The sequence below is a fragment of the Ovis canadensis genome, chromosome 1, assembly GCF_042477335.2.
Source record: "Ovis canadensis isolate MfBH-ARS-UI-01 breed Bighorn chromosome 1, ARS-UI_OviCan_v2, whole genome shotgun sequence".
Classification (NCBI taxonomy): domain Eukaryota; kingdom Metazoa; phylum Chordata; class Mammalia; order Artiodactyla; family Bovidae; genus Ovis; species Ovis canadensis.
This window is the reverse complement of record NC_091245.1, coordinates 46,480,822-46,496,890: the sequence shown is the minus strand read 5'-3', so window position 1 is coordinate 46,496,890 and position 16,069 is coordinate 46,480,822. Positions and strand designations below refer to the sequence as shown.

Here is a 16,069-nt window from a genome sequence, read left to right as displayed (position 1 = left end):
AACTAGAGTTAATGTGGTAACCATTATTAGTATATACAAATATAAAATCATCCTGTAGCGCAACAAAACCGCATTATCGTTTGTGTATAAAAAAGACAAAAACCTATCTTTTTAAAGAAGTTTTTCTATTGTCTATAATAGTGCACTTTGAAAGTAAAAACAAGCTACAAAGAAGTGTAGAATACTTGAAAAAAGTGCTCTCCAGGGAATTCCCCGGTGGTCCAGTGGTTAGGACTCCATATTTTCACTGCAAGGGTATGAGTTCAACCCCTCACTGGGGAACCAAGATCCCACAAACAGCATCACCAAAAAACCCAAACAAACAAAATACAAAGCAGTACTTCCCAATCTTTTGCGTGCATATGGATCCCCAGGAGAACTTGTTAAAATGCAAACTCAGATGTAATGATTTGGAATGGGGCCTAGATTCTGTGTTTGTAACAAGCTCCTGGGTAATATAGAAGTTGCTGGTCCTGGGACCACACATTTTTAAAGTCCTTTGCTAATATTTCAAGGATAACATGAAACACACACAAAAAATATGTCAATGACAGCTAAAATCCATGTATACATATTACAAGAGTTGGTAAAATTTTGCCTTAGACCACATGTCAGTACTAGTGACAGTATTGGAGGCAGTAATGCTTGATGGTAAACAACAATACTGACTTAGTTTTCTAAAACTATTCTCTAAATCTAAAACTACATTGTTCTCTAGTTCGGTCTCCATGAATTAGTCTTGGATGAGAAGATAGTGCCCTTCTCAGGTTATCATTTGAGGTTATTATTAACCCTCAATTACTGAGCTAGTGAAGAAGAGGGATTGTCACTATATTACATAGATAATGCAAAATTTCACTTTAACTTCATGTATGACCATTAGAAACCATCAGATGCCATTAAATCTTTTATTTTGTAGGTGGTAATAAACATAAAAGTAAATGACTTTGGGCTTTACTTTCTTAGTTCACTTTTAACTCAATAGAAGTAATGTTGGAAATGGAAAAATGTGAAAAATGTTGAGACAGGCTTGCATAGTCGCTTAATAGTTGAGTGCACTTCATTGCTTATTAATCCCTGTGTTCTCATCTATAAAATTGGTTTATAATGCCTGCTGCATGGAGTATCAGGGACGATTCAAGGTATGCTACCTCGCTAGCACGGGGATGCCAAGGTGGTGCTAGTGGTGAAGAACTTGCCTGCCAATGCAGGAGACATAAGAGACTTGGGTTCAGTCCCTGGGTTGGAAAGATACCTTGGAGGAGGGCACGACAACCCACTCTAGTATTCTTGCCTGGAGAATCTCATAGACAGAGGAGCCTGGCGGGCTACAGTCCACAGGGGTGCAAATAGTTGGACAAGACTGAAGCGACTCAGCATGCATGCACCTTGCTAGCACACTGATTTTGGACTTCTCAGCTTTCAGAACTTAGAGTAATAAATGTCTGCTGTTTTAGCCACTCATGTATGGTTACTTTGTTATGGCAGTCTGAGCAGAATAATGCATTATTGCATCATCATATATAATATATATATAATGACAATGCATTATTATATTTTGTTCATAAGTATTTAAATTTTCTTTTTAAGAACTAGATGTTTCACTCATGTTATATTACTAATCCTCACACAGATAAACATAAGCAAGGATCAATAAAGAAATGTCTTTTTGCTTATTATTGTTGATGACTATTATGATTTGTTGAAGGCTATCTAACATTAAGTCTGGCAATAATATCTGAGATGTATTATTACTTCCCATTTACAGATGAGAAAACTGCAGCTCTGAGATGTGATTTGACATGCCCAAGGTCAATTAGTTAATGAAAGGAGAATCCCGTGAAGGGATTAAACATATTCAAGACATGTTATCAACCATTAAGGAGCACATATTCTAGTTGGGAAGGCATATTATATTTGAAAATTATAAATTATAAATTTGATATTATAATTGAAAAGTTAAATGATGATACAAAAGACCAACATAAGAAATGGAAAAATATCACATTAGTGTTCTCTAACTTGTGTAAAGAGTTCCCTAAACTTATTTGTCCATGAAGCTTATTTTTGTGTCATACCTATTAAAATCTCAAGTAATGACTGTTTTGAGGAATTAAGTTTAGAAAATGCTGGTTCATCTAGTAGGTATACTGAGCTTTGAATTTAGAGGAAGCTGCAGTGGTCTAGGTGGGCAGAAGGAAAATAATTAAGTAGCAAAACAAGTAAACATATATTTTGAACCCAAATACCCCCAATTTGATTTGTCAATAGCTCTTTACCTTATTAGATTTTACTTTTAAGAAGCATTTAAGGTGTGAGTACTTCCCATTTAATTCTCACAACATTCTCATGAGGTAGGCATTATTATGATTTCTGTTTTACTGAGGAGGAATCTAAGGCTATAAACCCACTAGTACATTGACAAGCCAGATTTTGGACCCAAAAGGTCTGGCTCCAGAGCCAAAGCAGCCAACCATTATGCAAGCTTGTTTAAGGGAGCTTTGTTTTAAACCAGCATCACAATGGAATAGGGTTTGAGAAGACAGTTATCTGATGGCTGTTTAAGAAGCTGAATCCAAACACTGGTTCTTAAACTTTAGCATGCATCAGAAACCCTGGAACATCTTGTTAACACAGATTGCTGGTCTGATGTTCAGGGTTTCTGATTCAATAGATCTGAGACTGTCTCTGAGAATTTGCACTTCTAACAAGTTGCCAGTTGGAGTTGATGATGTTGGTCAGAGGACCACGTACTGAGAATCACCAGGCTACTCTAGACTATGGAAAGAATTGAATATTAGTGTGAAGGAATTTAGGTTTTATCAAATGAAGTGTGTGTGTGTGTGTGTGTGTGTGTATGCTCTCTAAGTTTTTGACTAGAATAACTTTACATCTTCAGAAGTACACTGTGGATTCAATAAAAGGAAATCTCCTGTTTACTCTATTGCCCAGCCCCCAAGTTCTCCTCCCAAAGTCACATACATTTCTAGTTCCTTGTGTATCTTTCTATGATGAGAGAATAAAGGGAAGCACAGTTTTGAGCATTCAGGTACATAGAATGCTTATTTTCTTGTCATAGCAGTCTAGTAAGTGGACTACTGGAATTTACCATCTAGGGTATTAATGTTATATAAACTAAATATCTAGATCAAATAATTAGAATCTTAGACATAGGTGGAAACTACAAATGAAGAAACTAAGCCACTGAGAATTTAAATAACTTGTCCAAGTTCACATAGTTAAGTGGCGTAGCGAGGGATCACACCCATGCTGTTGGATTCTAAAGCCAGTGCTCCTTGCATTATCCCTCAGCAGTCATGGGGCCACAGGAAAGAAGTGATTTATCTAGCTTTGCATAGTTATTAAATTTTATGATTCCAATCTTTCTCTTTGACCATACGCTATGATGGAATGACTTTTTAAAACATCCATTCAAATTTTTGAGCTTTCATTGTTTTTCTCTAAAACTACAAAGCTAACAGAGAGAAGGCTTAGTGTAGTTACTCTTCCTATGGAAGATCCTTTGCCCTTAGAGCACTGGAGCTCTTCAATGATCAAATATTGCAAAATATGTGACTCAACTATCTCATATATTAAGAAGCATCATAGGTCAATTAACAGTTTAACTTTGAGATCTGATAACTTCTCTCAGCCTTTGTTTCTGCATCTGTTAATGGGGAGAAAACAATACACACTGAATAGTATTGATGGGGTTTTTAAATAAGAATACATGTAAAGCACCAAACATGGTATCTGGCACAATGTGAACACAAACAAAAAGTTGTCTATTGCTATTGTCATTGCACATTCAGTTCTTAGAATGGCTGGAACTCCTAGGCACAACTTAAGATTTGACAACAAAAATAACCAATTTTACAAGTCATTTGGCACAAAAGTCATGGAATCTATTTCAGTTGTGAAAAACAGCCGAATTCTTTCAGCAATTTTTACTAGTTGGACTATTAAAAATTACCAAAGATAAGTTTAATCTAGGAAACATTCTATACGCAGAATGAGAATATTTTTGCTCACTGCAGCTGATCTTAACATTTTGGTGAGCAGAGTGCTAGATAGAATGTCCATAATAAAATAAGACTCTGAAACTCTGAAACTGAAACTCTAACCCTTTGGCCACCTGATGCAAAGGGGTGATGGCCACCTGAGGCTGACCCATTAGAAAAGACCCTGATGCTGGGAAAGATTGAAGGCAGGAGGAGAAGGGGATGACAGAAGATGAGCTGATTGGATGGCATCACTGCCTCAATGGACACGAGGTTGAGCAAACTCCCAGAGATAGTGAAGGACGGGGAAGACTGGTGTGATGCAGTTCATAGATTGCAGGAGGCAGACACAACTGAGTGACTGAACAAAAATAACTTCCACCATTTACAAAATACTTTCTGCATGTGACCTGGGGTGACATTAAATAGTATTCTAATAGAATTTATCTCTAGCCTTGAGCTAAACCTCTGATCTGTCAGTTCTGAATTCCCTAAAGAAAGCAATGCCAATGTATCATTATTATTTTTACTTCATGAAGATTGTTTATCAAGGTATACTATAAAAGTTTAGATTTGGCTTACGTTTTGCACAAGTGCTCCATTGAAGTGAGAATGTAAGTGAGGAAATGGCTGTCATAATTTTACCAACCAAAAAATGTACTGTAGAACTGAAATCTTAAAAATTTTTCATTTTAGGACCATTTTACACTCTTAACAATCACTGGTAACCCTAAAGTACTTTTGTTTATATGGTTTATATCTATTGGTATCTATCATATTATAAATTAAAAATGCATTTAAAAATATTTATTATTCAGTCTTAAATAACAATAATAAATCCATGACATGTTACTGTAGGTGACATATTTTTATAAAAGTATCTATATTCCCAAAACAAAAACATTTAGTGAGAAGAGTGACATTGCTTTGTTTTTTCAAATCTCTCCAATGTTTAGATTAATAGCAGGTAATTGGATTCCCATATCTGCTTACATATTCAATATGCTGTTGTATATTATTCTGTTTAAGTTTTATATATATATATATATATATATATATATTTCAATCTCACACAGATATGTAGTTGGAAAAGGGAAGGAGGAGTATTTTCACAGTCTTTTTGAATAATTGTGACTATTCTTTGATACTATACCAAAACTCAACAAGTGGTGGTTTTTTAGGGGATATAGTAATTGCAATATGGAATCTAAAATACATCAGTGAACTTTTCTTACTCTTCATACCAATACATTAACATCAACTAATCCTTTTGCACTTTGAATGAGTCTATTTCTCATGTGTGATTTTGTAGCTCATGCATTGGTCATGGAAAATGTTGCTTTATAGAATTAAACAGATTTTCCAAATGTTGATGCATTTCACAGACAACCTCAATAAATCACATTCATTATCACACCAGTGATATCAGAAAAGCCTTTACATGTACGGAAGCCGTCAAACTTACAGAGGAAGATACACATTTTTCAAAATTCCAACTTTTGCTTGATAGCTCAAATTTCACTGTTGGCAACAAATACTGTCAGTTGTTGTCCTTGAAGTAACAAAGCTCACTTTGTTCATTTTTGAGAAAATGTCTGCCAAATACCCAAGTCTGACTAACCACAGTTTGTCAGTCATTCTCCCTTTTTTAAAAATAGGCTTTAATTTATAGCCATTTAAGGTTCACAGCAAAACTGAGCAGAAGATAGAGATTTCTCATATGTTTCCTACTGCTTTTTTTATTCTCCTTTTTATTGCAATAAACTATACTATTATAGTGCATTTCCCTAACACTTCCATTCATGGCTTTATATGAGTATCAAAACATCAAATTGTAGACTTTAAATATATGCAGTTTATTGTACCTCAATCATGTCTAATAAAACTGTTTTTTTAAAAAAGCTTTCTCCCCACCCCAAGTACACCCAAATCTGTTAAAATGTGGATTTATATAATTCTTCACATGAAATGTGGGACAAGATTCCTATAAAATGGCTTTAAATAATTTTAGAATGAAGACAGCTTATGGATTTCTCACTTTACACAAGTTGTAAACAAAATAATTCCAATGAAACATTGATAATAGCATACATACATTTCTTTAAGAACTGTAAATCAAACATTAATGACAACATAAAATTAGAAATGAATCACTTTCAGATCAATGGAATATATTTTTTTCTTAAAAGGGAACAATGATCTTTTACCTTGAAGCTTTTTATGCAAGCTAAAATATGTTTATTTCCTTAAGTCTAAAAATACATAAAGTTTCTATAAATATCAAGTTTTACTAACAGTGTAATGGTAACGTATACATAATGCAGATCTTATAAAAATTGATTTGATTTTGTAAGACATTCAAGTGAAGTTAGAGCAGCTACTCAGTCAAAAGCATCCAAATTAGTAGTATCTGGAAAATTACAGGCAATGATATAATTGATGGTCTGGGCAATCGCTTTGCTTGTGAAAGGGCAATGGTCAAGTATTTCTTATGTTATATAGCTGGGTGTCAATGTAATGTTCACATATGAAACTAAATTGATATACACAAATATATAAGTAAATAAAATGTGGTCTAAAATGAGTTTAAATATGAACAAAATTGTTGCGATCTCCAGTGGAAAATGTGTTAAAGTAGAAAACTCAATATATTCCTTTGTCTCTGGCTTTAGAGAAGCAAACTAGTATGAAACTTTGGCACTTACTTTCCGATTGTATTGGGTAGCATCGTAAGTTGATTGTCATCTACTTTCAGAGTAGTTAGTTTTTTCAACAACCCTAAAACAGAGAAGATGTATTAGTACACAAGAACAGACTACTGACAGAAAATACAATATATAAAGTACAATATACGTCACAATGTAATTGTGATGAATGTTTGTCATGCTAAATGGCTGTACTATGCTTTTATCAACCTACAAACATATTCGCATGTCTAGTTCCGACCTTCCAGTTGCAAAAACTTCGCTTACATCAGTGGGAGTTCAAGTACAATGATGGAGACAATAAAGAAAACATAGGGTTCCAAAGAAACCTGAATTGGTGGTACTACTACCACATTTTCCTTATCTATTATATAGCAAACGGACGAGATGAAATTTTTCAAGCCAGCTGTGATTCAATATTTAATTAACTCATAAGCACTAATAACTAACATTCCTGTTGTGATACAACTTGAAAACAAATCTGAATTAAACCTGAATGGGTACTGAAGTACTGCAGTGTAGTGGTTATAATTATGGACTTGGAAAATAACAACATATAACTTCATACTCTTTCAGTTACCATAAATCCTTGACTGGGATCAGTAGTAAACACAAAACCCTCAGTTTTTAATATATCAAGCAGAACTGGCTAATAATTGACATTCTAACTATTCATATTTCTCTAATTTATGCCCTTCATAAACTTCCTGCTTTATCTACTCCTATTCTCAGGGTATTAATGAGCAAATACTGCAGAGTAATAGAAGAACAGCTTCCTTTACCCAGCCATAACAGAACCCAGAGTATCACTATGGCCTAAATAGCCAAAATCCAAGACAAAGCATTAACAGTGGCTGATTTTGGCTCTACATATGTTTTGCAGAAAACTTGTTCTGACAGATATAGCAGGTTCCTTGGTCAAATGTGTTTCTGCTGCTGCTGCTGCTGCTAAGTCGCTTCAGTTGTGTCCGACTCTGTGCAACCCCATAGATCGCAGCCAACCAGGCTCCCCCATCCCTGGGATTCTCCAGGCAAGAACACTGGAGTGGGTTGCCATTTCCTTCTCCAGTGCATTAAAGTGAAAAGTGAAAGTGAAGCCGCTCAGTCGTGTCCGACTCCTAGCGACCCCATGGACTACAGCCTACCAGGCTCCTCCGTCCATGGGATTTGGGAAATGCTAAATTAAACAAAATCAACCATATTTTTTTTAATGAAAAATGTTAAGGAACTTTTAATATACTAATGTAGCAGGGTGACTCTAAAGTTATTGTGGAACTTCTGTGTGTATGCAGAATATCTTGTACAGTGGTGTTTCACAAACATGCTCTGAGAAGTGCTGTTACAGCTCATACCTACCCACCTCAAGTATTTTCAGCATAGCTTAAAGGCAAAAAGTAACTGACAAGAAGTCAGAAATAAAGCTGTTGTTGCATTTGAAGTTTCAGTATGCTCAATTACATAGCCTATCAAAGCACGCAGAATCTCTAGTGAAGAGAAATGTCATCACTATCAGACTGCTGTGAGAAAATACCTAAAATATTTGGAGATTAATACATCAGCTTGTGCCCTTATGATACACAGCTGAAAACAGTCACCTGGGAAAGAGGACGATTCTCACTGGGGTTATTTATCTCTGAAATTTGAACACCCACTGCCTATTCATCTATGCTCAAAGGGTGACTGAATCATTTTAGCTTCTCTACTGTATATGTAAAAAACCATCAACCTTGGAAATATAAAAGAACTCTTGAGCTTGCTCATCAATTGTGAAAAGAAAACACAGGACCATGAATTACAACTAAATTCTTTATGAGCTGTAGTTGTGATCAAACTACTGTCCCTGCCCACAGGTGGAGTCAGAGGAGGGCTAACGGTTTCCACATCACTTGGCTGGGTTATGAGAAGTTTTGCGTTGGATTACAGAAGGCTGTGCAAACACCTTGAAGCCAGGTTGCCAAACAGTCTTTAAGAGAATCACAGTCCCCAGGTCTGAAGTAGTGGTGTGAAAATCTTGAGGCAGGATAGGAATTAAGGTCAAAAGATTGATACAACAGATTTTTTTTTTTAAAATAATGGATCTTTGACAGAAGTTTCTACAACTTTTGGCAACCCACTCCAGTACTCTTGCCTGGAAAATCCCATGGACGGAGGAGCCTAGTAGGCTACAGTCCATGGGGTTGCAAAGAGTCAGACATGACTGAGCGACTTCATTTTCTTTCTACAACTTTAAATGCTAAAGCAAGTGAGGGCTCCCTCCTTTGTTCCACATATGTGAGCTAAAGGGATCATCATTCATTTGTGGTATGGCTACTTTGTCATTCACACATTCCATACAAGGGTGTGCTCTCTGGACAGATTCCAGAACTTCTGTAGTAGTCTGGTTGTTCTTGGAATAGAAATAGGCCATCAACCTCAGCTCTGTTACTCATGACTTCCTCTGACAGATAATTCCTTTACTGTCTAGCTATTGATATATCTGTTTGGACTGTCTTCTACCCTCAGGAACCAAAGGTATTTTATACTATTTCTACCTCTTTATCTTGTATTCCCAATTCAGATATACTGAAGAGAAAGGAAAAGGAAGTTTTTTTACTATGATTCTGGCTACTTTCATATAAATATACAATAAGCAGCAGTATAATAAACATTAATATAATTTGTTATCAAATAGCTAATATTTATATGACATTTACACTATATTTAGAATTTTTGAAAGCCAAGTTGCTATGTACTCATCAAATCTAAGATTATAATAATTATTATATTATCATAGTACCTAACATTGATTGAACATTTACTGTATACTAAGTTCTGTTCTAAGCAATTTTACATATATTAATCCATTATTTCTCAAAATAATTCCCCGATGCAGGTACTATTACTTCCCCATTTAAAAGATGATAAAACTGAGGCACAGAGAGATTAAGTAGCTTGCATAAGGTCACACAGCTAATAAGGTAGAAAAGCTGGACTCTGAATTCAAGCAGCTTGACTGCAAAACTTGTGTCTTTAACCACTAAGTGAATAAGATAAATTATTTTGGAAAGTAAATATATATATATGTATATGTACGTGTATATATATATATATATATATATATTCTCCTTTATTGAGTTTCTCTGCTGTCCAAAGAAGCTGATTATTAAAGCTCTACCTAGAAAACATAAAGTCCTCTTCATTTTCCCTGGAACTAGCACACTGAAAGAGACTCAGCATACAGGGTTGTTTGTTGAATATATAACTCCATTCAACTACCCCACAGCTAAAATAGGTATAAAGGAACTGAAGATTTTTCGTTCCTATTTCCTTTTATTATTAATAATACTATGACAGTTCTTGTCTTTTATTCATTTAAATGTTGGTAGTCCAATAGACAACTCAGGTTCAAATAGAGAAGATAAGGTGTAATTTACCATCCAATCAGAATCAATAAATTATTTTAGGACCTTTGAACAGAGTTCCCAGGTATTTTTCTTGACCAAGAAGGAAATTTTTCAAGGAAAGCCAGCCTTTCTACATATACAATCAGGTACTCTGGCAACTCTGCAGATGAATAAATGTAATTTTCCCTAAAAGGTCAATAGGGTCCAAAGATACTTCCAGCAGGAAGCTACTGTCAAAGTTACCTTCTTAATTTGAGGATTGCTCAGCTTTCCAGGTGGCGCTAGTGGTAAAGAACCCATTTGTCAAAGCAGGAGACAGAGAGATGTGGGTTTGATCCCTGGATTGGGAAGATCCCCTGGAAGAAGGCATGGAAATCCACTCCAGTATTCTTGCCTGGAGTATCCCATGGACAGAGCAACCTGGTGGGCTACAGTCCATGGGGTCGCAAAGAGTCGGACATGACTGAAGCGACTTAGCACACACACATGCACAGATTCTAAAGGAAGATATTAAATACATAATACAACTTGCCTGTGCTGGTCTGCTTAATGCCAGCCAAGCATCTAATCTGGTATTTTCTATCATCTGTACAGGCTATTTTCCCCAGACCAGAAGGCTAACTCCCTAGTCCACTTTCTTAACAGAGGATATTTTAAAGAAATAGTTACATCATCTTTTATTTCACTATGTGACCTTTTCATTTCCAGAATTTCTAATTGGTTCTTTTTTTGTTTATAACCACCTGTTCTTAGTCATCATTCGTGTTTCATAAGTTATTGTTTTTATAAATATTGTTCTTCTTTTTATTTATTTGAGAATCTACACACACTTAAAGTAATTTTTTAACTTGCTTGATAACTTTGGTTTCCCTTGGGGGTAAAATTTCTATTGTTTGAGTTGTTTTAACATTAGTTTTCCTTTAAAGTATTTGTTTTCATGCCCATTTGTGTCAGTGAATATTATCTTACCTATGTTCACTCCTCCATGTCTGACACTGGTTACTTCCACCTGACACTCAAGTTTCTGGGGTTTAGAAACAAGTCTTAAATTAGCAACTTAGTGCTCTCATTCAACCCGGATATTGCAAATTCAGTCCACAGCAGCTGGTAAAGTGCTGTAATTTTCAGTGTTGAATCTGTATCTGTTCTCTCCTTTCACCCTAGCTCTAGGTTCTTCAGTCTCTCTTAGCAGAAAAGCTTTTCCTTCCTCAATCCCTGTAAATTCGTATTCTCCTGTTATGCTTAAGGTTTTTTTTTTTTTTTTTTTAAACTACTCAGGATGAGAATTTATGGTCTGGATGCCATCATGTCTGTAGGCATTACTGTGTTTCCATTATATCTCAGTTCCACGTATATGCTCATTCCCTTTAAGCAGAGCTAAATTATGTTATTGACTCAATACTTAAGGAGTACTCACCATATACTACCCATAATTCTTTGTATGGAGAAGAAAGTAATGAAGAAAATTATGTTCTTCTAATATAAATAGCTTTTTAATTCTCATTATGCTTTTGAAGATATGGAGCGGTTTTTGAGTAAGGAGAGTAAGAAATGTATTTTGACCAGATTGCTATCTTGACCAGATGATCATCTCTAGCATCTTCATCAGAGGATGCTCTTTTACACCATTATATTTCCTTACTTTCTACAACATAAAATAGTACTTTCTAAGCTTATCTGATCACAAGTTTCATCTAAGATAATTAATAAGGATGCAGAACACAGGGCTTATTACATACTTATGGGGTCAGAATTTTCACAGAAAGAGCCTGAAAATGTGGAAGTGTTTAATTAAGCTTAAGATAAGTCTTACAGAGGAGTAAGCTGAAAGAACACTGTTACAAAAATATATAACTATATAAAAAATCATTAAATCTACAAAGAAGGAAAAACTAATCCATTCTGTTAAAAGTAGTATTCTCTATTAACCTAAAAGAATAGTGAAAATGGAAGCAACAAAAATTGGAGAAAAATTTTGGCTTGTGATTCAGTTTTCAGAAGCATTAATATGTTCCAGAACATATGATAATCTAATTCAAGGAGTGTTAAAACTATATTCCAAAATTAAGTAGTTTGATGATTCCTCTCCTATCTGTGTCCCCTCATAAATAATAAGAGTAAGATATAAAAGTTTACTCATTATTTAGACTCTTTCATTGCTACTCAGATAAAATTTATGACAAAAAAAGGATTGAGTAATTAATATTTATTAACAGACAAATTTCTGCTCTTATGACTCTTGACAGCATGCAAAAGATGAGATGTCATTTTTAAATGACAGAACTATGAAGATATATTTATATTTATATATTTATCTTGTTTTTCTTAAAATAGAGCAAGGTTACAATAAAATTAAAGTGGAATAGAGCAACACTGTGGATAGAAAGTGTTATTTGCTCAGTCATATCTGACTCTTTAGGACCCTATGGACTGTATCCTGCCAGCCTCCTCTGGACATGGGATTCTCTAGGCAAGAATACTGGAGTGGGTAGCCATTCCTTTTACCAGGGGCTCTTGCCAACCCAGGGATCAAACCAGGCTCTCCTGCATTGCAGGCAGATTCTTTACCATCTGAGCCACCAAGGAAGCCCATGTACTGGTGATTCTATAGTGACAAAAGAAGATACACATAGTCATTCAAGTACTTAAATCTAAGATGAATACTCCTTTTAATAACACTTTGAGACTTAGTAGATCTACAATTATTTAAAGTATGTCAGTTTAGTAAGATCATTTTAATAGGAGAGTATTTTGACAGCTAGAGTTACTATTTCATCCTAAAATATTGGTGAAATAATTTTTCATATTGGATAATGATTATGCTAATTTATTAATATCAGGCTAACAGTATATTCCCTATATCTGCAAACAAACTCTACTGCTAAAAATGAAAACAGTATATTTGATATAAACATTGATAACAAAATATTATGTTCTCACCTATAGAGTCAGGCAACTGTTGCAACATATTGGATGATAGTAAGAGGTCCTCCAGGGCTTCACATCCAGAAATATCCATGTCAACAGTTTCTATTCTGTTTTTTGACATATCCAGGTATACCAACATCTTTAACTTCCCTATAGACTTGATGACATTGAGTAAACTCAGGGTTAGTCAGAAACTTTCAGGAAATATTTTAAAGTTGTAAAAACCACAACACTGTAAAATTCATTTCAAAAGCAAATGCAACAATAATAAGTATTGGTGAGAATGTGGAGAAACTGTAACCCTCATACATTTCTAGTAGGAATGTAAAATTATGCAGCCACTTTGGAAAACAGTTTGGCCATTCCTCAAAATGTTAAACAGAATTTCCATATGACCTATCAATCCCTAGGTACATGCTTAAGAATGAAACATTTGTCCACACAGAAACACAAATATTCAAAGCAGTGTTATTTACAACATTCAAAATGTGGAAACAACCCAAATGTCCATAAACTGATGAATAGATAAACAGAATGTGATATATCTATAAGCTGGAACATTATTTGGCAATAAAAAGCAATAAAGTACCAATGCATGCTACAAAATGGGTGAACCTTGAAACAAATGCAGTGAAAGATGCCAGTCACAAGAGATCACCTATTGTAAGATTTTACTTATATGAATTGTCCAGAATAGGTAAATCTATGGAATCAGAAAGTAGACTAGGGTCGCTAGAGGCTGGGAGATCAGGGGGAAGGAAATAACTGCTAATGGCTTTCAGGGCTTCTGTCAGTGGTAATGGAAATGTTCTAAAATTAGATTGTGGTGATATTTGTTCAATTTTGTGAGTATGCTAAAAACCATTGAACTGTATACTTCAAATAGATGAACTTTATAATATGGGAATATATCTTGCAACATAGATATGTTAAAAGATAACAACAACGATCTCAAAGTTGCCAAAGACTTAAATGAATATAGAAAAAAAAAAGGAAGGATGGAAGAGAAAGTTGTTACCCAAACAACTTCTGTTGATATAATGATGCTTACAATTTCAAATGCATGAGAAAGGTATTAAATCAAGATTTGAACTTTACCCTACTAAGCAGAATCAATATTTTGTTTATTCAACAGTCCTTTTTGAGGATCTACTACATACCAGAGTTTGTATTATATACTGGAGAACAATCATGAATATCTTAGCTAAGTATGGGGAGAGACTTGTCATGATATAGACAAAGTCTTTATCTTTAAGGTGCTCATACAGTGAAAGAAACTGCCCAATAAACAAATAATTATAAAGCCCTATGATATGTGGAATTAAAAAAGCCTGTAGAGAATGCCATAGACACACAAGGCCACAAATTGCCAGGAAGGCACTGCTTGTCCAGAAAAAGAGAACTTGTACCTGGAAGAGAGAATAGTGCAGAGAATAGTGCAGAGAATAGTGCAGTATATTTGAGGAAGAGTGGGAAATTCAAAGTTACTGAATATAGTGATGAAGTTAAGCCTTAGAAGTCACCTGTTAAAACGCCTTACCTTTCATGTGAAGGTTATTTGAATTCTATCTTATTGGCAAGGAGAGCTATTCAAGGCTTTTAAGATGGTGAATAACATTATTAGATATGCATTTTGAGATATTAATCTCAGGGAAATGTGAAGGGAAGATTTATGACTAGAGTTAGAGTAGAACTGAAAGGATCAGAAGGATCTGGAAGCTGTTTAGCTAACGAGATGAAAAGGACTTGAATGAAGGCAGCAGAAGTGAGGGTGAAGTGGGGATGGCTCAAGAAAAATTTAGAAGTGGAATGACTGGATTAATAACTGATATTTGAGGACAGGAGTGGAATCAGACCATATGGTGGGCAAGGGATGAACAATGGTTATTTAGCTTGGACGTGAATTATGGGACTTAGGGCAAGACGAAATTCATTTTCCTTTTCTTTAAGGGCATGTTTTGCAAATAAATGTCCCACACATATCTGTGTTCAATGATTCATCTGCTTGTTTGTCTACCTATAACACTTCGCTATACTGTCTCTACTTATTTGACAGAGTATAAGCACATAAACACTACATCAACAAATTAATTGCACAAGCACATACTTGGCACTGTGCTAAGTACCTTATACATATTACTTGATGCAATACTTTATGTTCTTGTTGCTCAGAATGTGTTTTACACAGCAGCCGTATCAGCACCACCTGGGAGCTTGTCAGAAATGTGGGATCGAGATCCACTCCAGACCCACTGAATTGGAATCTGCACTTTAACACACACTAAAGCTTAGAGGTTAAGTAATATCACACATTGGGTTCCCTGAGAAATGGAGACAAAGAGAAATTTTTGAGAGAGATTCTTGGGATTAATACCAGTGAAAAGAAAGAAGGAAGGAAGGAAGAAGGACTGGGCAGGTGAAGGTTCTGAGGAATTACTCAGCTGACTCTTCAAGTAGTACTGCAGTTGTCTTGAGTAGCAGTGAAGGGGCCAGAGCTTCATACTCTTGCACTGATTGATCACTGAATTGGTGGTCTCCTGGAATACAGTTATAACCCTACATGAGAAAGTTCTCTTCAGCTGAGGAAAGTCCTGAAGAGGGTGGAGAGTTGCAAGCAGTATTCCCAGAGGTTGAGGGAATAGAATAAGCTCTTCATTCCAGGAGGATGACACATGGCAAGATCCACCACAAGTAACATTCCAACATTGCTCTGTTAATAAGGAGTGGAACTAAAATTTCAAACTCAATTTTATCAGATTATAGACTGTAAAGCCTATTAATTAGATTAGCAGGTCCTGACCTCTAAATTGCTTATTAATCCAGCTCATATCTCTAGCCCTGCTCTTCCTTTGTAGGCAGAGAGTGTGAACACAGTCAGGGTAGGTGAATCGTTGCTAGGCTAGGAACTGGGTGCTCTGGATGAATCAGGCCAGAGGGCTGAGTTTCTTCTCATGCCTAGAAATACGTCACTTGGAAAAACACTGTCACACTTCTTAGAGCTGTCCACCCCAAGGAACTATTATGCTAACTTAGCTCATCTCTTCTGATGAGC

At 35.4% G+C, this 16,069-nt stretch overlaps 1 protein-coding gene across 2 annotated transcripts in view; it reads right to left on the bottom strand.

Moving 5' to 3' along the window:
* The window catches only part of LRRC7 (leucine rich repeat containing 7), a 615,708-nt gene that overhangs the window by 131,972 nt on the left and 467,667 nt on the right, over positions 1-16,069 (bottom strand). Inside the window, exons 10-11 of one of the 2 annotated variants that reach the window (XM_069565050.1) lie at positions 13,030-13,174; positions 6,707-6,779 (exon numbers count right to left, since the gene is read on the bottom strand). In XM_069565050.1, the coding sequence (XP_069421151.1) occupies positions 6,707-6,779; positions 13,030-13,174 (218 nt within the window). Of the gene's footprint in view, positions 1-6,706; positions 6,780-13,029; positions 13,175-15,143; positions 15,555-16,069 lie in introns of those variants that run through there. The other variant, XM_069564900.1, reaches the window with a different exon arrangement.